This window comes from Drosophila subpulchrella, chromosome 2R (genome assembly GCF_014743375.2).
Source record: "Drosophila subpulchrella strain 33 F10 #4 breed RU33 chromosome 2R, RU_Dsub_v1.1 Primary Assembly, whole genome shotgun sequence".
NCBI classification, from domain to species: domain Eukaryota; kingdom Metazoa; phylum Arthropoda; class Insecta; order Diptera; family Drosophilidae; genus Drosophila; species Drosophila subpulchrella.
In genome coordinates, this window is record NC_050611.1 from 21,071,153 (window position 1) to 21,095,578 (window position 24,426).

At 42.7% G+C, this 24,426-nt stretch overlaps 1 protein-coding gene across 9 annotated transcripts; it reads right to left on the reverse strand.

Annotated features, from left to right (window-relative positions):
* Positions 1 to 124: 124 nt before the first annotated feature.
* LOC119552181 (apoptotic chromatin condensation inducer in the nucleus) lies at positions 125 to 24,056 on the reverse strand. 9 transcript variants are annotated; one of them, XM_037862025.1, is made up of 10 exons: positions 23,731 to 24,056; positions 17,364 to 18,094; positions 7,194 to 7,585; positions 6,302 to 6,675; positions 6,063 to 6,191; positions 5,434 to 5,840; positions 3,844 to 4,705; positions 1,410 to 2,144; positions 746 to 1,342; positions 125 to 686 (listed from the first exon to the last, which is right to left on the reverse strand). In XM_037862025.1, exons 2-10 carry the CDS (start codon positions 17,506 to 17,508, stop codon positions 602 to 604), a joined length of 3,726 nt encoding a protein of 1,241 aa, XP_037717953.1. In that variant the 5' UTR covers positions 17,509 to 18,094; positions 23,731 to 24,056; the 3' UTR covers positions 125 to 601. The 9 variants fall into 9 exon arrangements, with proteins under 9 accessions (XP_037717953.1, XP_037717948.1, XP_037717949.1 ...); XM_037862020.1 differs by lacking the exons at positions 17,364 to 18,094; positions 23,731 to 24,056 and adding an exon at positions 10,900 to 11,669; XM_037862021.1 differs by lacking the exons at positions 17,364 to 18,094; positions 23,731 to 24,056 and adding an exon at positions 11,098 to 11,667.
* Between the last annotated feature and the right edge of the window lie 370 nt (positions 24,057 to 24,426).

A 24,426-nucleotide genomic window follows, 5' to 3' on the forward strand; every position in this document is an offset into this window, starting at 1 on the left:
GTCATATAAGTTTTGTGTAAGAAATGGACCAACCAAATCCAAACGTATGAGTTCTCATGAATGTTAGACAACTTCGACGTTTTAAACCAAGTTTTTTAATCAACCAAATCGATGTGAATGCGCATTATCGTATTATATATATATATATTTAAGAAGTGTCTATATAATTAGTAAAACGATTACAAAATACAAATACAATGGAGTTGCTGCGTTAGGTTTTTGAAAAATGTTTAAAAATAGAATCGCTCTTGTCACGTTACATAATCCATATATATACTTTTTTCAACGCTCTACCGTTTAAATTCGTTCAGTCTTTGTTAATCAACAACTTTGTTAAAGTGTTTATTTGTTTACGTTGAGTTGCGTTTTTTGTTCGCTTTTTCGTTTTTTTTAAGCAATCGAAGATGAGAAAATATGTTTACGAGAGAAATGCCAAGTTTAGTTCGATTAATTAAAGTTTGTTCGACATAAAACCTTTGTTTTGCATGTTTTGGTTCGTATTAAAAATATATTATTATTATTTTTCTGTTTGTAAGCGGAGTTAACGATATCAGTAAACTGCTGCGTTTAACAACTACATTTGGTATATATTTTGGACCCCTTAAGATCGATCCAGACAGTCGTCTTCGTCTTGGGGGCGAGTGTCTTCCGGGTTATAGTGTTCCGTGTTCCGATTTCGAGGATTTCTGTGATTTGTGAAAGGTGTGAGCTACGAAAAAACAATGGCTACGTGGAGTTAATCTACAGTTTCACCCGCTTAACACCGCAGTCCATGCAGAATTTGGCGCTCTTAATGATGAACTTCGAGCCACATTCATAGCAGAAGTTCGACATCTTTTTACTTTCGCTCGTGGATGAGTTGCTCTTCAGGGAGTGCTCAGATGTGGTGGGTGTCATCGGTACGCTGTTGTTGTTGTCGTTGTTGTTGTTGTTGTTGTAAGCTGGTGGGGATTGGGCCTGCTCCTGCTCCTGCTGCTGCTGCTGTTGCTGCTGGTAGTTGTAGTTGCCGGTCTCCTGTTGCTGCTGCTGCTGCTGGTAGTTGTAGTTGCTCGTCTCCTGCTGCTGCTGCTGTTGCGGATTCGGCTGCGCTGCAAAGGAGTGGTCGGATCCACTGCTGCAGGACTCGGAACCTGCCCCATTGTTGTTCCCAAAGTCTGGGGCAAAGAGCCGCTGGCGAGCCTTTAGAGTTCCATAGTCGGTTTGGGCCTGCGTGGAGGCATCCATCATGCAGCCGGGGAGCTTGGCACTGGCTGTATGCGGACGCAGGAGTCCCTGGCCACGAGGTGACCCCGTTTGAAGTTCCGTGGAGCGCTGTCGCGACAAGCTATAAGGTGAGTTGCTACTGCAATTGGTATTATAAGAGAATTTATATTAATATATTACATATTACCATTTCTAGGTGACCTTACCTTCCATATGCCGAATCCGAGCTCAGCTTGGAGCTGGCTCCGCGACGTGAACCGTGCGACGAGGACATGGGATAGCCATCCAGACTGCTCAGCTCATCCGAGTCCGCCGAGGGCGAAGGCGTCAGTGGAGAGTTGGCCTTAACCTGATGATGCGGCTGCTGACCCTGACCCTGACCTGGACCCCCTGGATTTGCATCCCTGAACTCCTCGCCTGCTCGTCCGCCATTGTTGCCCACAATGAGCATGCGCCGCATGGAGACACTGGCCTCCTCGCCCATCTGCCGGAAATCGCTTTGCATCTGCTGAATCAGGTTCTTGGCATTGTTCAGCTGCACGTTGGGCGCCAAAGCGGAGCCGCTCGAGGATGGGGCCAGTCGATTGGTGGCCTGGCTGGCCCGATCCCCGGGCTCGTCGCAGGCATCCTCCGTGTCGCTGATCTTGCTGAACCTGGCGTGCTCCGGCTCGATTCCGTTCTCAATGTGCAGCACATCGATGGGCGTCTGGGCGTTGCCGACCATGTGGCGCAGTGACTCGGGCGAAATGGGCGAGCGGCCCTGGGCATTGGTCTCCGTCTCAATGCTGATAAAGATCTCCCGCTTCTGCTGGTGCTCCTCGGCGGCTGCCCGCTTCTCCAACTCCAGGCGGCTCTGCTTCTCCTCCTGGCTGCTGGCCCTCGAGGCATTCGACTGCTGGCGCTGCAGTCGCTCTTCGGGCATCTTGGGATCCTGTTGAGACCTGTGGGCGTGGTGATTGTCTTTAATCTTGGACTGGAGACCGTGTGGCTGTGCGCTGAGCTGTGTGGCTGTGACTGTCGTCTGTGGCGTCGAAGTCGCTTTCTGGAACGAGCGTTGTCTGCTCGTCGAGCGATTCATGAGGAACTCGCGACAGTCCTTGAACAGCGGGAATTGCTCGTCCTCATTCTCGTTCTCGAATGAGGAGAGGAACTCCTCGAAGTCGAAGTCGTCGAAGGTGGGCATGGCGTTGTGCACCATGGGCATGACCAGCGGCAGCGGATTGGCCAGCAGCTGCTTCTGCTGCTGCTGCCAGCACTGCTCGTCGTACTCCATGGAGGAGCGGTTGGCCTCGTCGTCCGCCGAGCAGCCCGAGGAGGCGTCCGCATCTTCGGGAGAAGCGTCGTACAGAAACTGGTTGCGTCCCAGTCGCATCTTGCGCTTCAGCAGGTTCCTGGCCTCGCCGGATTGCCTGCGTTCGTGGGTGATGGTGGACTGGGAGCTGCTCCGGCTGCGGCTCTGGGACAACTGCTGGGGCGTGGAGCTGGCGTCCGAGGATATGCCGCTGTTGACATGCAGATTATCGCAGGCGTTTATCAGCTTGGGATCTATGTAGTCGCCTGGAAGTGTTGCTGTAACTGGTCCTCCCGACCCAAAAGTCGTTTCCCTCCTGGGACCAAAGATGCTCTCCAGCTTTATGGGTGTGAGAGGAGCTGGAGGATTCATGTTCATCACTGGCTTACTACTGATGGGCTCCAGTCGCAAGGGAGTGGCCACCGGTGGATAGCTGGCCACCTCCTTGACCGCACCACTTGGCGATTTCGGCACCGTCGTTGGAGTCAATGGAGGCAACTGCGTGGGAGTGCTCTGTCCCAGGCTCTTGGCCGAGTTCTGCTTACTCAGCGTGTTGCTCTTGTCCTTCTGCTCCTTGCTGGTCAACTGACTGGCGGCTGCCAGCTCCGCCGCCTTGGCATTTAGCTGCTCCAGCTCGTGCTCGTACTTGAGGAACACGGCCAGGGAGTCCGTCTTGGCCACATTGCGTCCGGCCTGGGATGACGGTTCGTTGCTCCCTGAGCCCACTGGCAGCTTGAGCAGCTGCTTGCGGTTGGAGGCACTCGTATCCCGACGCACCACCCGCGGACTGTGGAAATCATTGCCGCAGGCTGCCCTCACTGGCATCTCGTCGAACTCCTCGGGTTTCAGGAAGTTGGTGGAGATGGGACCCTCATCGGAGAGACCCCGTTGAATGGTGGGGCGATAGTTGGTGGCGAACAGGGGGCGACTGTTTAGCATGGGCGTGCGACGGGGACCCCTAAGCGATGAAGTGCGTCGGAAATTGGAGCCCGGCGTGGTCTTCTGGGCAATCTGCGCTGGCTTAATCGTCGACGTGGTCAAAGAAGTGGTCATGGCTATACTGGGTGTAGGTGTTTTTGGTGTTCTGATGGTAGTGTTTGTAGTTGTGGTGGTGGCGGTCACCTCCTCCTCCGGCGGCGGCGTGCTGGGCGAGCAGAGCTCCTCCAGCTGTCGCTTGGCCGAGAGGAAGGGATCGTATTTGTCCCCCAGGCCGCTGTTCAAAAAGAGATTGTAATGGTTTAAGAATAGTTGTAAAGTTAGTTTATAAGAAACCACCCATTTGTGCTCTGTCTGGCTGTCGTCTGGGGAGGATTGGTAGGGATTACTTGACTGATATCTGGGATACAAACCTATTCGAACGGCGCTTAGAATTAGGAGCAGACTTGATATACATGGTGCCATTCTCATCCTGCTCAAGGAGCACCAGACGACGACTGACGTTGCTATTCTGTTTGGTCAAAGGAGGCAGCTTCAGGGGACGCTCCTCTTCCTCTTCCTTTTCCTCCTCCTCTTCCTCCTCGTCCTCGTCCTCGTCCTCCTCCTGCTCCTGCTCCTGCTCCTGCTCGTGCTCCTCTTCTTCAATTTGTATTTCCTGCTTCAATTCAGCATTCTTCTTGGACATCGACTTGGCGAGCTCGAGTAGTTTGGCAACTCGCATTATAGGGTCCTCCTTCTCTTCATACTCATCCTCCAGATCACTGGTATAGTTATCAGGTTCATCTGTCTCCTCCGTTTCGTATTCCTCCCTCTCGTTACCCAGCTCTAGTTTTGGGAGAACCGTCTGCCCCATGGACTGATTAATGGCCTCCAGACTCTGCCTTAATCCTGGCATGGGCAAAGCTCGCATAGGTTCCGAGTTGCTGTTCATTTGGGCAACCTGACCTGATCTCTTTGTGGGCCGGCGCACTGTGCGCATGGTTGTGGCCTCCAGTTTGATCTGGATCTCCGCCCTCGGGGAATCCTCCTCGGATCCAGAGTACACCTTGCGTTGCATTCGCTGCAGGGGCACCAAACTGGAGTCCAGGGATGCAAACTGGACGTCCTTAGACACCACCGAACCCTGTTGCAAAGCTCTGAACTCCAGATTGGGATTCTCCGTGGTGCAAATGCGACGACGTGCCTGTCGCACCAGCGACTTGGAGGAGCGGTGTTTGGAGGCCAGACCAGCGATTTCCTGGTCATCCATCTCCACATTGCAGATGGGCTTGCCGCCTTGAAGGAAGCAGCATGGAGGATGGGATGTAGGGGACTTGGGTTAGCCTGAGTTTTACTTAGGGGAAAGCCTAAGCATTCGGAGGTTTATATTGCTTATGGGAAATAATTCTACTTTGAACTGAGTCTAACTATATCCAATTTACCCTCTATACCTTTTTTAGAATAGTTATAATAGAAAACATACTTTTGAAGATTTGTTGATTAATTTTTTATAGCTGGATTGGGATTGATTCTTTCGATCTTTTAAATTTTAACATTTACTCTGTCTTGCACCGAAGTAATCAGCGTTCTTCTGCCATATCCTAGCAATTATCCTGTATGCAAACATTCTCAAAGCTTTTTTAAATCTGAATAATGATTAATCTAATCTTTTTTGGTCTTTATATAATAATTATGTTTTTTATAAAAGAAATAACTAATTTAAATAGCCCTTAAACCCAAACTCCCTAGCAATTATGTTTCTACTTGGATACCCTTGACTTCTCTACCTAAAACTCTAAAACATATTAAAAATCCAAATAGATGCACTTGCCCCGAACAACGCCTTGACTTAATGCATCGCTGATCTTCCAAAAGCGCGCACTAATTAACGATCATGAAATGGTTCCGGGTTCTTAGATCTTACAAGATGCAGTGTCTCACGTTAATTGGAGGACTGCATGCCACTTATAAGAGTGGAAGGGGTCTCGAAGAGATTTCCCAATCTCAAACCGGAATACCCATACCTTTGCGCTTGATCAACCCATTGAGCTCGTCGAAAGTCATGGTTACTTGTGGAAGATGGGGCAGGCTGATCTCCTTATCACCCACATCGATTTTATCAACTTTGCATCCGCTCCTGCGGCGTCCGGCTGGTCGAAGAACTGGCGCCTCCACGCAGTCGAGCTTGGCCAACTGGAGGGCATCTCCAGTCCTGAGTCGCTCCATGGTATCGTCGATTTCGCTGCAGGATTCTGGCTTGGATCGCTTGGAGGGACGCACTAAGGCGCGTTCCCTTGGAGGTGGTGAGGATGGGGGGTCCTCTTGGTACAGGCTCACCTGGTTCTGGGTGACCGATGAGTTCGCTTTGCCACGACCTCCTCCTCCTCCTGATCCTGCCGAGGTTCGGGGTCTTGCAACTTGAGTTTGTGTGCTGAGGATCATTTCGAGGAGGATGAGTGACGATCGCTGATCGAAGGACTAACTACAGTGTGTTGGAACTAAACGACGGTTTCTAAGGTGGCTGTCAAATGGTTACGGATTACGCTTTACGGGATTACGGAACTAATCAACGACGACCAGAAGAGCATCGGGGGTTAGGACTAACTATCTGGTTTTGGGATCTAAAGAGATCTGTATAGAACCTTCTACTCACTTGTCACTGTGCACGGACGAGGTCATCGAAAGGGACATCATACTTGGCTTGGGTGCCGCGATCTCTCCCGCCTCCAGGAGCTCCTCGTGGTTTCCAGAGTACTTGTCCCGGGCCAGAGATCTCTTAGTCCTGTCAAACATCGCAGTTGAATAAATATAAGCAAATAAAATGGGAACAAGAAACGAAACAAGAGTGTGAATTAACAAAGATCGGAATGTGTCAACTGAATCCAGGCTTACTTCAGATTCGGAGGCTTGTACTGCTTCCTGGCCTCCAGGCGCTCCTTGGCCTTGCTGGTCTCCTGGCTATTGGTGGACTTGATGTTGTTCAGGATGGCCTTCTCCTTGCACCACTCCACGTGGCGGTCGAAGGCCTTTGGATTGAAGGTGCGTTCGCAGTGGGGGCAGCGATCGCAGGCGGGTGCCTTGATCCGCCTGGCCAGCGATCTCTCGCGGACCGGGGGAGCAGCCGGAGCAGCAGGTGGCCCAGCTGGAGCCTCTGACGCCGAGTTGGAGGAGAGTGTGGAGGCCGCCTTGCGCAGAGAGGCGCGGGCAGTGGAGCGAACCACTTCGGACTGCGACTTGCGACGAACTGGCTGAGGAGAGTTCACCGGCTGGAAGGGATTGAGATTAAAGATAAAGTTGGAGCAGTTTATCTCTTAGTGATTAGTTGGGAGATTAAGATTATGACTGTTATAAAATAATAATAAAACCCTAAGCTACTTATCTTTGAAATATATACCATATTGTGAGAATATTTCTCCAAGATATTGTTTTTACTTAATTATAATTGTAATAGATTTATTTTCTTTGATATTGATAATACTCGTAAATGGTATTGAAAATATAGAACTTTATATTTTACCATTACTACAATTATTTTTAGCCACATTCTACGTTTCAGTCATTCATTTTTTTAAACATGATATTGAAATATTACCATGTTGGAATATTTGGCTATTGAAAATGCATATCTTGTATGCCTGTTACATAAAAAAGTTTTCGATACCATCCAGTTTTTTAATTTAATAGAGGTTTATGATATCTACAATGAAGAGCCTACGCTTATCTATATTTATAAAGCTGTCGACCCATAGAATACCTACACACATATGTCTTGCCAAGTACTCACCTCTGGTGGCGCAGCATTCACCGATGTGGTCATGGCCTCGCGACTGGAGGTCGGAGGAGAGGGCAATCCCGCCGTGCGTTCCGCATTGGGGAGGCCAAAGTTCTTGGGCAGCACGTAGGTGGACAGAGCGGTTCCGTCGCGGCGCTGTCTCGAGGAATCGAAGATCTTGCGCTTCTTGGAGGACTTCTCGCAGATGACGACGTGCTTGCGCAGGGCGTCCACGACGAAGGTGCGGCTGCAGCAGGGGCAGGGGGTCAGCTGCTTGGTCTGCTCCGGAACGTACTCCGGCACCGGAAGGGACGAGCCGGAGGTCAGTGGCGGCGGGGGCAGCGGGTCATCCCCCGCGCCCCGCATCGGTTCTTCCGCCTCGGGATCCGTGGTGCTGCTTGTTGCTGTGTCAAATGGATGAAGAGAAATATATATTGAGAACCGAGTTTCGACTGGGTTTCAGTTAGCTACGAGCACTTTGGCAATGTTTGTTAGATAAGGTGAGGGGTATAAAATAGAGTATTTCTCAACGTTAACGAAACAACAACGGAAAGGAGAGGAGTAGCAAACTGGGAGTCGATTTATAAAATCATATTTAAATCAAGAGATGTAAAAATTGGATCACGACGAATTTTTTAGTTTGTAAATGTTAATGTAAATGAAAATTTAAGAAGATAAGACAATTACCCTTATCCTAAAAAATGTGTCAAATTTCTATAATTATACATTTTTTTTTTTATTATTTATAATATTTTTTTTGGTAGACACTAAGGACCAAAATAAAATAACCTGGTTCAGGGTCTCAAATTCAAACAAATTTAGAACAAAATATTTTATTCGAAAGATGACTTAAAAATATACGAGTTAGCTATTGCTAAATGATATTCTTAAATAATATTGTTTTTTCTTTCTGTGTAGCTGGGAACTTGGTAAACCCCATGTCCAAAATAAAAGGGCTTGGCTTCTGCAGGGAAAGTTCGGCACTAGGAAAATCCCAGTCACTTTCCCGAGAAAATGGCTGCCAGCCAAGTGAAAAACATTTGTTGGCAGATTCATGGTCGATTGTTTTTTCAGGCGACAAATTGTCTGCCCCACTAATAAATTCCCCAAAAACGCAGAGACAATGGAGCAGTCCCAGTCCCACAAAAATGTATAGCTATTATTTCGGTTCGTCTTTGGCGATCAGCCTATAAATTGTTATTAATCTCCTCGTCGCAGACTGATGAAATGTAGTTATGTCCAATTTGGGCATCTGGTCTCCGCCAAAACTCTTGGGTTTTTGAAACGTGGGCGGGAATTGTATCTCGAAGATCAAATATCTGGTATCTCTTGGATGGCAGGTGGTTCTGCCAACGTCGGCCCACGATTGCAGTACTTTTGATCTATTTTCTTGATGTTCATATTTTAAGTTAGTTTACTTTTATTGCTTAAGAATTCTGGAAATATTTATATTTGGGTAAATTTTGGTAAGGGTTTTCTTTTCTGCTTTTTGATATAATTATTTTTTAATATTAAAATATAATGTTGCTAACAACCTGTTCACACAGAGGGGGTTTCCCTTCAGTGGTTTTTTCCCATAAGAAGTACATGCGCTAGAAAAAGGCGGGAAGGAGTTGGCCCACAATAGTTCCAATTCAATTTGTACTGAATGGAACTGTCATTCCTAACCCATTCGCTATTAACAATGAAGAAATCAGAAAACATTCCACATGCTAGCGTTAAAAAACTAGTTTTGGGTTGCAATCCATTTTATTAGCAGGAAAACTAAATTTGCACCTTCACCCTTTTCGGTTTGTTTATGCCGAGCAGCTGCTATTACTTCAGCGATTCTTTGTAGCTAATTTAAAATTCCTTATGGTAACGCTTTCCAGCTCAAAAATAAAAGGACTTTGCCTATCGTTACCGTGATGACTATACTTTTCTGCTCGTTCTGCTCATTAATTGTGGGGCTAGAAGTAGACTGACTATAACTGTGCTGCAAAAACCAATCTCCCGCTACATTGTGTGGGCATTGGGGAATGATAATTAGAAGCATCAATGGAGGCGGCCACTACTTAATCACAGAGACGGAGGAAATCCAATTATAATGGGGGAGCTAGCACCCGCGAACTGGCAGTCAGAAGGCGATTACATCAATCAGCGACACGCACAGACATGAGCAGCAGAGTTTCCGCAACTTCTTGAGAGCTCTGTGTCGTCTCATTTCCATTGAAATCAATGCAAAGTCGTGTGTTACGCATAATATTCACAAACATACACAATCCACACAGCGATGAGAAGTGGGTGAGTTGTACTATCTGTCTATCCATCTGTCTTGCGTTAATGATGCTCCTCCGAATATGAGAATGAGATATATGCACATGCATTATGTGCATCCACTTGAGATATTTAAAAATAAAAACAGCAGGTCCCCTACCCACCATTCCGATCGGATCTTTAGCAGATCCCGAGCGATGGAGCCAAGGGATTTCCTCAAATGGTCAAGAGTTTACTAGATCAAAAGTTGAAAGCCATTGAGGCGAGTGATGAATGCCACTTTAAATCCAGTCGAATATGGTCGTTCTGCTTGCCCAATCCCTAGCCCATCTCTCTATTTTGTTAGTTGCTGTCTAGTCTTAGGCATTTCCATATTTTGTTGTCTCTGCGACTGACTGGCTGGTGGTTGGGCAATCTCCATAAGCCACTTAAGTCTCCAGTGGGCCCATAAATGCGGTCGTGTGTGCAATATGCTAAAAGTGTAATACAAACAGTTTCCCTGTTCCCAGACGAGGCTGCTTTCAGGTTCTTGGCTACGCTTTGAACTCTCAACTCTTTGACACCCGAGAAGAATGGCCATGGAAACCAAAGCCGAGGATCTGGCACCTTGGAACGGGTAAGCTGGGAACCAGACAGGTTTGCACTTGGAGGAAAAAACTGGACTTAAGTTCGGAATTTAGTTTTTATGTGGTCCAAAAAGAAGGTATAGGTATAAGCACCAAAACTTAAAAACAAAAAAATACTGTTTGAGTTTGGAATTCTGTTTCTAACACAGATTTGGCTCATCTAGTAAATAAGTTGAAAAGGAAAGACAATAATACATAACTATATGTAATTAATGTTTTATCTTTACAACCCCTTTCAATTTAAATTTAGCATTTTTAAGTCATTTTAATAATAACAAAGAGCTCTTTTTTATCGCATTTTAGGCTACATAACAACAAAAACCACAGAATATTACTGAGCTAGAAAAAAAGGGTTTTTAGAATTGAAAAGTTAGTCACAGAAACTTATGAACTATAAGCTAATCATTTCCAATGATTCATGGTCAACTAATTTAAAAATCATTAGACATTTTTTCTGGATTTGGGGATTATTCTAGACCTCTATTATTCTATTTATAATTCGTCTCTTGAGTCACTAAAAAAGTTCAATCCAAGACTTAATAATTACTATCATCGCAATTAACCAAACATAGACCGCTTAATCAAAGCTTTGTTTTTGAGTTCCATGGAGGAAAACCGAAGGTGACATCATTTTCTAGCTGGGAATTGATAAGCAGAAGGAGTCAACCAAGAGGTCACCATGGAGGGGAGATTAGACAATTGGAGCAGATGTGGGTGGCAGGCGGTTTAGCTGGCTGGAATTTCCCCCACAGCTTTCACCACAGAGCAATTTGGGTGGAAACGATGGAAACGGTGCATTTAGCAGAAATTAGTTGTTAATTAGCATTGAAAATTACTTGATTTAATTGGTGCTGCTGTTGTTTTTGCTGTGGGATTGGCATGCAAATGATTAGACGGACTGTTAGTGGCCACATCGATCTTATTGACAACAATTACGATGCGTTGCCGCTGATTGCCTGGCTTATTGTTAGTTAACGTGGCTGATGCTTCATCTGCGATGGCTGCTGCTGCCTCATCCGACTTATCCGACTCACTTGGCTTAACATGGGCCAGCTTTTTGCTGTTTCTTCTGAGGGAAAATGTGTTGCGAACGCGCGAAAACGTTGACAGCTGTTGCTGCTGCTGCTTTGGCTGCTGCAGATGCTGCAGCTGATGCGCCTCACTAAACTCCAACGAGTTGAAAGAACTTTGCAGCGGCTGCTGCTCGAAAACGTTGATGTTGCTGTTGCTGTTGCTGTTGCTGTTGCTGTTGCTGCTGCTGCTGCCATTTCCATTTCCACAGACGGGCCCATTTCCATTCCCATTTCCATTTTCATGCTCATTTTCCTTTTCATTGCTGAAATTGAGCTGCCCATTTTCACCGGCGAGCAGATCGTTTAATTGCTGGTACTCCTCATAAACGATGCGACTGTGTCGCTTGTTGATTTTGCCCAGAGGCTGCGGCTTCTGCGATTTGGATTTGAAGATCTTTTGCCACATCTTCTTGCTCATTGTGAGGCGGTTTATTTCGGATTTATATATGATTTATTTCGGATCTATTCACTTCTATACGCTGCGTATGAATCCATTTCACCGAACCACTTGCAACTTCGAGGGAACTTCACGCGCCGGCTTCTCGTGCTCAACTGAACGGCGGCAACGGCAGACACCCGCCAGCAACACAAAGCTCCCGCAGCAACATGTTGCCCGTGTGAGCGACTTTTTTGCATGGCATTAAAAATAGTTGCACTCCAGTTTTGGCCCGAGTGTGGGTGTACGCTGGCATCTACAAAGGCCACGATTCTCGCCGGATCTCAGTTGTCTACTGGCGGGTTCCCCCTGTCTTTACGGCTGATTTATTTAAAGCCGCCGCCGCTGGCGACGTCAAATGTTGCTGAACCCTCGACTACTTGGGCATTATTCAGTCTCTGAAGGAACGTCTATCCCACTGCCGTTTCCAAATTGAATTCCCACCCGCTCACCCCACCCTCATCCCGCAGTCAATCAGTTGACTCTAAGCGACTTCAAAAGAGAGCCCATTTCCTGGGCGAATGGGAATCTGGGTGTTGCCCCCACACATGTGCAATTATGTCCACTTTTGGGGCATGAACAACATCCACTTACCGCCGCTGCCGCCGTTGCATAAGTGTGCCAAAAAAGGTAGACGCAACATTTGGCGACCTCAGCAACATGCGGCGAGTTGCAGGCGCTTCACATAAATAAACAGCTGGCCGCAGAGTTGGAGACACTTTCGGTGGAAGTTAAATAAAACACGGGCACCACAGCTGGGGGAATCGGTTTGCTATGGAGATTTAATGTCATGCCTTGGAAAGAGGGTCTCCTAATCGGGAAAATGTTCTTTGAGACGAGAATAAAGCTTTTGATAGTTATAAGATCTATTGTTTAGTAAAACCTAATTGTTTATTTATCCTATAATGTGTACCAGGTCCTGATTGAATATCAAATACATCGGTTTTACGATTAACACTTGGATGTTATGTCTTTAGAACAGTTCTATGTTAAAAAAAATAGTTATTGAATGACAATAAAATAAATCAGCTATGACCTGATTTTTTCCAATCTTCTTCAGATGAAGCCATATTGGCAATATAAATTTATAATATCGTTAGGAACTGCAACTATTTTTGCCGGGATCTTGGTTAAGGTTATGCAAATTGTGACTCCAATCCATCCAAGTCAAGTCAGAAAATTTACTCTTATTACCTAAAAAACATCTTATAAATTTTTAAACTCTATCGTAGAGTAAAAGGGTATTATAGATTTGTCGAAAATTATGAAGGAAGCGTTTCCGACCCCATAAACTATATGTATTTTTGATCCGGATCACTAGCCGAGTCGATCTCTATAAATGCTGTGACTTGCTCGCACTTTCTTAATATCGCATAGTAAGAAAAAAATGCTTAAATGACTATAATTTAAGCTCAGTTTTAGGGGATCTTTAGACTTTATAGTGTGTCAGTTCTTTGCAGGGCATTCCATATTCGATTTTCGCCTTCGTCAACTTTGCACTTTTGAGTATCGCTCAGCCAAACGATCCCCATTTGTTGGGGCTATAAATCTGTGTATATATGTTGCAGCATCCGCTGACGTCATCGGGCAGGGGATCTCTCTTATGCAAGTTGCCTTGACACAAGACCCAAAGTTCGATTTTCGCACGTGCCAAAGGCGAAGGAGAATTATGTGTAGAAGTCATGAACTTGAGTCCCGACCCAACCTTAGTTATGATATTTATATCTTGTTTATCGAACCAACAACTTTCCCTTGAAAGGTGGAGGGTGGCGGGTGGTATATGGGTGGTTTTCCTTTGGGGTGTAGGCGGCATCGTTTGTGGTCGCCCACGCGTCGCGACTTTGAGTCTTGGATAATCTCTTATAATTGTCACGCTTCGAGAGCGCCAACGAAAATAGAAATTCTGTTGCAGTTGCATATGGTCGCTGTTGCATATACCTCGCTCTGGCGATTTTCACGGTGCAGCATGAAGCCCTCAGGAAATGCGTGTGCTCGAAAGGGGCGCGTGCTTATAAATAGTCAAAGTTCTAGAATCTAGATGATGTGCGGATGGCGTTTTGGGGGCAAGGCGGCGACACGACCGAAAAACTATATTTTCAAAGTGAACTTAAAATTTTATGTTTCCTATGCACTGCTACAAATATGGGAGTTTAAAGATGTTAGATTGTGGATAGATCATTTAATCACAAAATTTTAGTTTCTTTGGGGTTTCAAGGAGGATCTGTATGTAATATCATAATGATAATATTATATAATATTTTGTATTCCAAAATATAATTAAGCTTATACAAATAAAAATGATAGCCGATTTTTTTTTTAATTCAGATGGGTGCTATACCTATATTCCAAAAGTTCCGCAATGACTTAGTGATTGTCTATTTACAAATATATTAAAATATTAAAGTGTTAAGCACATAAGAGTGCATTAAGTTGATGGATAAAATTTGAAATTCTCGTAAGACCAAGTTCAGATGTGTTTTAATACTCATCAGGAATTTGCTCCCAAGATCTATAAATATGGCGCTAGTATATTAGGGACTTTTTCGATACTGCGCACTTGGCGACATTTCCGAGGTCCCTGAATCTTCACCTGCCCCTCTCTTTCCAATCGAGCTATGTTCCTTCTCCCTCTGCCAGCCAGAACACACTTCACATATCAACAACATAGGGCCGTCGATTTTCCACTAATTAAGTTCTATTTCTTCCAGTCGTCAGTCGCCCATGGGTCCCCCTATCGCCCCTCTATCATCTAATGAAACCATTTCAGTTCATTGGCGCTGGATGTTTCTGTTTTTTTTCTGAAAGTTTAAGTTTGCTTCCCTCGAACGCATTTTGCAGATTGCACAATTTTCCCTCTGTTTTTTTGTTTCTGTCTTCGGTTCTGTTTGTAACTCAGTGAGTTCCAAATGTTGTTGCAACAAATTGAAGTTGATTTGTTTGTTGCTGGCAGTGCTGATTGCCTTTTAGAAAGTGTGAAATACTTTTGTGTTTGTATCCAATTCGATTTTGTGTGTCTTCGGCATTTCCAACTTTTGTTTTGCATTGGGGAGTGTGAGGAGAACTGGGCCGTTAATTGAGGTAGGTAATTTCCCATTGGATTCGGAGCACATTCGATCGATAGGTGAAGCCAAACGATTAGCAATTCAATTTGGGAGGCGCCTGGGCTCCAAATGTATTTCAGCAAATCAAATTAAAATTTGAAAGGGTTAAGTGATTTCATGTGTGGAAGGCGAATAAAATGATTAGTTTTATAATCGATTTGCATTAAAGTAAAATAAAAGATTAATTAAGATTAAAATTAAGCGTAGTTAACACTTTAAGGGTTTGAAACTCTAGAAGATATTTCAACTTTTATATAAGTCGATACAAATATATTTAATTCTGTTTAACACTATCTTTTAACGCTTTTAACTATTTCTCTAGCTTGATACAAATATATTTAATTATAATTGTTCTCTATTAGAATTTTGTTTCTTATTATAATTATTTTTCTAAATTCAAAATCTTTATACTACGAAAAACCAAAAAGTAGTAGTATACCTTCCGCACGGCAACACTGTTGAGAGCTACATTTCAAAGCTTTATCAAGCTTTTTGGAATTAGCCGGCTTTCAGCAGATTATTTTCAAAGTTTGTTAGCAAATAATTGTGGCCATAGATTTGTAGCCACTTCAAATGGTATTTTAATTGGAAAACTGCAATTCATCAGTGTAAAAAATTTGTCAATGGCAGAACTCATCCCAAACAGAAAAGTGACTTGCAAAAGAGTTTAAAAACAGGTTTTAGCGAGTCACAATTAACACCTTTGTATGAAATGCCAATACAAAACTTGATTTTGACTTTGGAATGAATTCTATCTTTGTATGAGATTCGTAAACAGCTTGTGCCGCCTAAATGTGGTTCAATGTCAAGGAAATTCAGCGGATTAGCGGCGGATTCAGAGAGGGGTAAGTCATTTTCGAGTGGGCAGAGGGAAGTGGGTCAAATGCCGCCAACTGACGCTCGTTTAGGCCATATTTATTAAGACTGGCCATTACTGTCAGTTGGCAGGGCGACAATGGAATACTCGTAGTGCTTCGAACTTATTTGCTAGCACTATCGGAAACTTGTTAAAACTGGCACGCAAATCTGCCGGCCAGACGTGACTGACATGGCTAAAACGGATTGGAAATCCGTCGCAACGCCCGATTTCTGTCAGCCAGCTGGCATATTTATCTGCCCTATAAATATGGCCTATAAGTAGCCATAACTCGAGCTTAGCTTTTTGCTTCTGTCAATCTTTAATTGAATTATTCTTGATTACTGCGCAAAAGACACTTTGGTTTCCATTTTAGTTGAATTTCTTGTTTTTGGGCTTGTCTTTAATTTAATTAAAATTTATTTGATATTTTGTGTGTTTTTGGGTTCATTAGCTGTTTACTGCAAATGGAAATTGACATAGATATGTCAGTTGTTGTTGTTGTCAATTGCTTGGCTTCTGTTTTTTGTGTTTGCTTGCAGTTTTTTAAAATGCCTTCCACGTTTTCTGTGTTTGATTTGGTTAAAAGCTTTTTGTGCGTTTTCTGTTTTATTTTTTGCAAAACAAAACATACTATATAGTATTTGCAATAATAACTGATGTCATCTGGGGGCCTTTGGGCGATAGAAAGCTGGGTTTTTGTTTTATTGAAGCGGTTTCTTTTGTTGAAAGGAGCTTGAAAAATAACTGCTTATATCTGTAGTTTTTTTTTTGGTGGTTCAAAGTTTTTTTCACATCCGTTTGTTTATTTAATAATGACTATAAAATTATTTATGTTACTTTTTAATGTGATTTCCTGTATTCTCCTTAACTTCTGTACTTTACATATCCATGAACGTGTTCTTTATTATTTTCTATATCCGGCGGATAATTCCTTAAAAATCTCGCACACTACACAATTTTATGGGTTTTTACAAAAATATTTTATAGCCTTAGCTTGCTCTCTGCTTTTCAATTTGAATACCATGTTAAGTTGGTCATAAAAAATGACTTCATGCCTCATTGGGTTCATTATAAATTCAAATCGCCCCCTTTTTCCCCCCCTGGTTTATTGGCCTTAAGTGGTTTCCTAAACACTTCCTCTAACACAGCTGGAGTTTCTTTGCCTGGGGCTGCATGCCAAGTGCTTTTCGGGGCATCTTGTGCGCCTGCGCGGAAGTTGCATGAATATTTGAGTATTTGAATTAGCCGCACATTGTTTGCATTCATATTGTATGCATTTTTACAAAACTGCACAGAGAAAAACACGATAAGATTAATTGGGAATATATAATTATACTGAAATGTTAAAGTGTTTCACATAATACATACAAAAATGATTTAAACTTCGATTGCTATTATGGATAAATTGTAATATGCTTAAAAACAAAAAAATAAAGTATATTAAAACCAGTTATTTATATAATATACAAATCTGAAGAAAGATCAATGGGACCCTATTAAAGGAATAATAGTTTTCCTGACCTCAAAGGCAATGAATCATGAAATATAGCTCATTTCTTAACAGCAGTATCATAGTTATGATCATATGACACTTGCTAATATGTCGGCTTTATAAAATGTCGATCTAGAAACATATTTGTTTTGATTTAATATACATATTTCCCTATTTGTTCTTGGTTTTCAACTAACTGTCGAAATGTAATCAAGTGCTATAAGCTCGTTGTTAAGATCGAATTAATTTTTGTTTGTGTATGGAATCGATTGACAAGCTCTTAACCCTATAGGGTTGTTTACAGTTGTAATTGGCTGAAGGGCCTCAATAATGGCTTACCAAAATCGAAGTGGTACATGGTGGGCATTTCGCGGGGCGTTGTGGTGCGCGTTATGGAGCTGTGGAGGTGCAGCAGGGGCGTGGGCGGCGGGGTGGCGATGAAGATCGGCTCCAGGGGCCTTCTGCTCTGATCCGAAGTGGCCATTTTCACATGGACACCACACACTCCGCCGGCGAAATTTATGCAACGAACTTGCTTTTAGTTTGGCTATCACTCTTCCGGTAAGTGGATAAGTTAAAACGCGAACGCGGGTTTACTTGCCGGCGTTTAAAAGCGCGCCAAACTCTCTTTTGCTTCACATGCAAGTTTTTTCTTAGCTTTTCCCGTTTTGCTCGTGTTTTTTTTCAAATGCTTTACTTAATATTCATTAATGATTTTGCCGCATTGCTAATTAATCATATTTCGTTTTCACTGCACTTTCAAAAAATAATACAAAAAGGCTTTGGAAACAGTTTTGCCTAATGTTTCTTTTGTTGTTTTCACAATATCTTTTTTTCATGCACGCTATTTTCGGTTTTTCGCGTTTTTATTGTATGATTGGTTCACATTTGAAATTCGCTTTGTTAGTCCCAAGTTTCCACCAAAATCCTATGGAAATGCGGCGGTTGGCGGACCCAAAATTATAGTCTGCAATCGCTGTTGGATATCCGAGAGGTGCAATTGGAGTTTGGCGCTGGGTTCCCCCTTGTACGCCCCTTTAAAGTTCGTTGTCGTTGGTTTCTATGAAGATCTGCAAAAGGTCAGAGCGTGAGATATGAATTTTAAGCAACTTGTTCGGGAGAGTGGGAGATATTTCATTATAACTAGACATGGGCTCTTAAAAACCACAAAAACATGTTTTGATCTTACAGAAAAATATAAGCACCTTATCATAATAATAAAAACCTCAAACCCTCCTTAAAGACAGAATAGCTTAGGAGAATCTTATTCTCTTAAGTTTTTGTTCTGTAAAATCAAGTTGACATAAGAAAAACCGGCATAATCTGTTGGTTTGTTTTATCTATTGATTATAACTACTTCTGTGACGCTCAAACAAAACTGAAATACCAACCAAACATTCACCATTGAGGCAAAGCTCATATTAGCTAATTTGCAAAAGTCCACAACGAATTTCAGAGAATATGATGAAATCGTCTAAACTTAGATTGCTGTTTTTTGCTTTGGGGCTTGGCTCACGCAATCGCAAAAAAGGGGAAACCGAGTGAGAGTAAGGGTGATTGAATTGGTTTTCCTAATAAGCCAATTAATTACCGTTAAATTTTCGTTTCAGCCAGTAAAGTTTGCTTTCAATTCGCGATGTCTCCCGGTTTGTTGCGCAGTTGAAACGAGACTAAAAACCAAAAACACGAGAACCAAACTTTTGCTCGGCCCCTCTTAATTGCGAAATGAAAGTGAACATTAAAAGCAATTGAAGATCTTTTGTGTGTGAGCATCATCTCTCTTACAAATTGCGGAATTTTTAAGTTCGAAAATCGCACATCAAAGGTCTTGAGAGAGAAACTTTTTTATGGGGGTATATCTAAAAAAACTGAACGAAAATAGAGGGAATGAATCAAAATATTAGAAATATTATTATGATGATCAATAATTTTCAACCCCTTCTCATTAGAAACAACCAAGGCCAAATCTATTATAATAACAAACTCATTAGCAATCAGATAGTCATTATAATAAGCTGCCATTTCAACCCACACTCGACTGGACTAACCGAACAATGTTTTCTCCGACCTGAAGATGTCTTTATACATCCCGATAAGCTAATCTAACACGCTTGTCTATATCTATGTTAGGCGACAACTAAATCTATAAATCTTAATAGACGTCGACAGACTTCTCAAGATATATAGAACAAGTTTGTTGTTGGGTAATTGTTGGGCTCACTTGGGGCGATAAACTTGTTTCGATTTTTACATGTTCCCGAGTTAATTTATGCCCCTGCACCCCAACCAATTTACCAGTTTTCCGACGGGCTCTACGCATAGATAAGGCCTCAAAATTTATGTAAGATTATTGTGCATAATGCGAGTTGAAAGGTTTGCCGCTCCCTCTCGGGTTCGATATATTCTCTTATGCATATGAAGTGACTTGGAACAGTCACTCTGACCATATTGGGATAGGGCTGCTGAGCGGTTGAGGACGTGCTCTGAATCCATCCGGGAAATCAAGTGAGTAATGGCATTTGAGATTTCAGTTATTGGGACTTCGTGCCTGTACATTCGTTGATATTAAGCTATAAGTGTGTTATTAAAATAACCAAAAAACACAGTCGTGCTGTGACTCTTTCAAACTGGTTTCCATATAAAGCTAATTTATTTATTTATCATTGTCCCAGCCACATTATCATCTTCATCATCACTTTTTGCCACCCACTCAAGTCATTCCAAGACGTTGACGAACTTTATCTTGATCTTACTTCATATATATATCATTTATGCAGCTCCCACGCTTTGAAATTTCAAGCTTAAAGCTCACACATTTCAATTTAAATGATGGCAAATCGATGGGAGTTTCTTGAACTAAGTTTCGGATAGTCAGTAGTTACGAAAATAGCACAAAGGTTTAAACTAGAACGAGAGCATCGAACCAGAGGCAATGTAAACAAAAACAAAAGCTCTGTCTCGGGTTTCCACTTTGGAATTTCTTTAAAGCTGTGACAGCTGTCGCGAGTCGCCTCCGAGTCTTAAAGTGCCCAAGTCTGGGGCCTAACAAGTGCAACACTGTCGTTCCATTCGGACAGGCTCACCTTCAGAACTGGCTGTTACAAACGCACTCTCGTAGACATACTATGTATATGCATCACTTTCGATTTGGCACAGTAACAAAGACATGGGCTCAGAATGAGTGGATTCTCTTGTTGCAGGTGAAGGTCGCATGGGTTCCAATCTGGTTCTGAAAAGGTGTCAGTTTACACAGATCTCTGGGTCTGGGGAAGGGGTTCCTTATCGAACATGTGTGTTGTTCCCTTTTATCAGTTGCTGCTTGGTAAGTGCAGTTGGAGAAGAGTCAACAAATGTTGATCCTTTTATTTGGAGAGCTGATAAATCTTCTTTTTAAGGGGTAACACTTGTGTGAAATTTCTTCAAGTTGTTTAATTAATAAGGCATAGATATGTAACTTTTGATTTTGAGATTGAGATATTTCCCTGCTAAACATCTAGAACCTTAGGCTTACCTTTTTCATAGCCCACTTTAAAGGTTCCATTTTTACATGTTTTTAACCCTACTTGTTAAGGTTCCAAAACTTTGCCCTCATTTTTAATACCTATCCTATTTCCTTCTAAGTCTGTTGCTTAGAATTTCCCTATATAATTTTAAAAACTATTACCTATTTGTAAACTCACTTTAATAGTATCTATAAAATTAGTATAGTAGTATCTATTAAAGCGGTATTATCATTATTCATACTATATAGATCTCTATTTGCATAGCTTGGGCATTTGAAATCTAATTGGTTAATTGAGTTAATCGATCGACATGAGCATTTGCCTTTCAGTGGAATCAATTAATGTTGTTTTCCACTCTGCAGCTGCTTTGTCGGGCAATTTGTCAGCACTTTACCTGACTTATTGATTGCAAGCAGGGAAATGTGAAACCCGCCACCCTCAAAACCGCACTATTAGCGTGCAAAGTTGCACTCAAATTGCCAGAAACCAAAAACCGATTAACCACACATGATAATCAAGGGAATCGTTAGGTTTTCATAATTAAGGCATCGTTTTGGCCAATTTTAAAGCTTTCGCTGGGCCAGAAGAAAGCCGTAAAACGTAGTCACAGTCGGGCTATTCTGATTTTTTGCTTTGTTAGACGTGCTGATGTCATTTGGCAATCATCTGAGCTTGGTGAGTCTGTTTAGAAGTCGTCAACACGTCACTCCAGTCTGGTGCTTGTGTGAAGGTTACCCAGAGTCAGAATCTTGAAACAAAACGAGGCACATTTTCAGAGCTTCAGAGGGGCGTGCTCGGATCGGATCTCAATTTCAAATTTCTAGAACCGACAACAAACTAGAGACTTTGTCAATACAACAATCGCATGTAAACCACTCGAGTTTGATGTTAATTGCGGTGTACTTGCACATCACTTGAGTTCCCATCTGTACGTAGTACATATGTGCTTTTTATGCAAATCTTTTGCCATATCCAAAGGCAATGGAAAAGCATTTTCTGCTGCCGCTGTGATTGCCGTTTATTGGACTTTTTGGAGCGTTGCAAATATGCATGGCAAATAGCTTACCGACTGTGAAATACCCGTAGGCTTGCGTTTTTTGCTTTTCCCAAAAAAATACCAGGGGTATTGGGAAGTGAAGGGAAGTTAATTAATTAATTTCGAGGCAAATAATGAGGGTTGGTATTGCATTTGTTAATAAACTTGGGAAGATTGTGTGTAGACTTTAGTTAGGATTGCTTACTGAGTAGTAAATTACAAGAAATAAATCGTTTACTAATAACTCTTGGTACAGGAAAGTTCACAAAAACCTGAAGCAAAGATTTTGTATTTGATTAAACATTTTAATTTAAAATACACCTCTCAAAATTAAAAGGTTTTAGTCTTCCTCTGCTCATCTCGATTTAGACTACTCATTAATAGACAAAACCTGTAGCTTACTTACTACAGTTTTTGTTAGCCTAGTCGGGATATGATATTTATAGCTTTAACAATCTTACGTGTTTCATATTGGTGTGTTACAACATGGTTAAATAGTATGTGATCATTTAAAACCTTTGAAATGTTAACGTTTTTACTTTACCACTTATAAACTTAATATAAACTGCTTCATATATAGACACTTTTTAGAAACCAAGTCGGGATCTACTATTTACAGCTCTTACTTGTCCCATTTTTAAGTGTTACAGCTCATTAAAAGCCTCCATACTTCCGGCTAATACTTTGTTGATCTTTCCACATAAGCTATTCATGAGGTATTCACCTGCCAAGTAAATACATTTCGGTACTGCGTCGCGAAATTCCAAGCGATAATTAACAGCAAACTTAACGAGCTCAAAACAAATGTTTGACAGTGGGTTTGACTGGGTCTCCGCCTCCACAGAGGAGTCCCCATCCCAGGGGCCATTCCGAAGTACCGAGCCCCCCTTCAAAATCAGTTACTTAGCCTCGATCTGCAATTAGCACACAAATGGCAAAGTGAGGAAAAAGCCATGAAAATGGGCAAAACCAGAGTTTCCCGCACTCGTTTCGGGTTCTATCGATTAAACACTGAAAGGAGCAGCGAAAGTTCTGGAGAAACATGGGCTATAATGGTATAATGACGCCAGACATTAAAGCCGCACCCAGCTGGCCACTCGCTGGAACAAATGTCCTCCCACTTGGGTGGTTGTTGGGTTGGACAGGGGGTTGCCATTGTTGTTGGGTGGCAAACAACTCCGCCCGGAGTGGTGGACTTCCATATATAATACTTGTTGTGACCGGCTGGCGGGCAGGTTGCCATGGCGAGAAATGCACATAGGAGGCTCCAAACTTTTTATCTGACCGAGCAGGGGAACACATGCAGAAAAGGGTGCTGCCCCATTGATTGGCCCATTGCATGCCAACTTTTGACCAAACAAAGAAACCCATCAAAAAGTTCGGACACATCAAAAGTTTCTGCGCGAAATTGGAGCATGTCTGCCATATAACCTAGAGATATATGTACATATGAGCACGGTCATATCTTATCTGCTAGATAAAATACATAATAGTGGGGAAAGAGTGAAAAAAAAGAACTTTATCGCTGCGGTTGGCTTGGGTTCGGAATATCAAGATGTAAACATAATATGAGCCTTGGATATGCCATGGGAACCGAGGAGATTCCGATATGAGTGCTCTATAAATATACGGATATTTTGCGCATTAATTTTATAACGGGACTACAATATTTATTTAACTCTTCTTCGATAACTTAAATCTAATACTAAGATAAGTATGTCTGGGAAGTATATGGATATATATTTATTATGAGTAGATGATTAAGAAATATGGAGATTATTAGAGAAGCAAAAGGTTGGATAATAAGAATACAAGTTTTTGCTTGAAGAATCATCTATCATCTATTATTTGTTCCCACCTTTGGAACAGTTTAAAGCAAAAACATTACGATCTTTGCTTGAGAACCAGTTGGTTGTTAAAACAAGGTTCTGTTTACTTTCCTATAGCTAGGGTTTCCACCCATTTACTCTGCCATGTATTTCAGGTCGAATGTTTACCTTATCGATACTGAAAAACCTGCTAATGAACAATTCATGATGATGATGTTATTGCTGGTGACTAAATAATTGGCTAATAATATGCCATTTAACTTATCGCTCTCAAATCAACGGAATCCATGGGGAATCGAGTTACTGTTTCACCCGTATTTTGTTTGCTTGGAAATTACCTTGAAGTGCGCTCCTTTCCTATCGAGTGGCTAAGTAATTGAAATTCCGCAATGTGCACTCAATGAAAACCGCTTAGGTGGCTGAACGATGGATTAATTCACTCCATATCATATCATATTATAACACAAAAGCACATACAATCGCGAGGGGTAAATCGGAAATGCTGGTGGTAAAAATCGTTTGCAGGCGCCACCTCAATTCGATAAGAACTGCTTAGATCGGCGGTTGAAAGTGCAACGCTTTTATAAGAAATCAGGTTTTCTCCCCAATAATTTTACACATTTATGTTTCTTTTTGGAAGGTAACTTCTCACACCCGCGACGAGGGCGGCAGCGATTTGGAACGTCTCGGCGGTTCGACGAGCGCGTAGCGAATGAGCCGCCGCCAAGTGGGAACGCTCCACCTTCGCTCGGCGCTGCGGCGATGTCGGCGGCGACTGCGCAGTCGGAGGAGCTGCGTCTGCGTCACGAAAAGGTGAATTTTAACTTATTTCATTCGATTTTTGGCAACCCGGTTTGAGCCGAATCTTTCTGGCTGCCCGGTTTAGAGGGGTAGTAGTACTCCAAAAGTTCAGATGGCAGGGGCAGGAAGTCCGGTCTGCGTGGGCGCCCTCTTGAGGTGACAGGTTTCGCCTTTGTTGAGGCCCGAAATTGATGCCACCAATTGATCGTCGCCTTTGTGCGACACTTGTTGCT

Coding starts and splice junctions, on each gene's coding strand:
- LOC119552181 (XM_037862026.1), bottom strand. CDS start 11,554: ATGAGCAAGAAGATGTGGCAAAAGATCTTCAAATCCAAATCGCAGAAG. Junction 6,676..7,193: donor TGAATGCTGCGCCACCAGAG/GTGAGTACTTGG, acceptor AATCCCTTCCAG/CCGGTGAACTCTCCTCAGCC. Junction 4,706..5,433: donor TGGGTTGATCAAGCGCAAAG/GTATGGGTATTC, acceptor GCTTCCTTCAAG/GCGGCAAGCCCATCTGCAAT.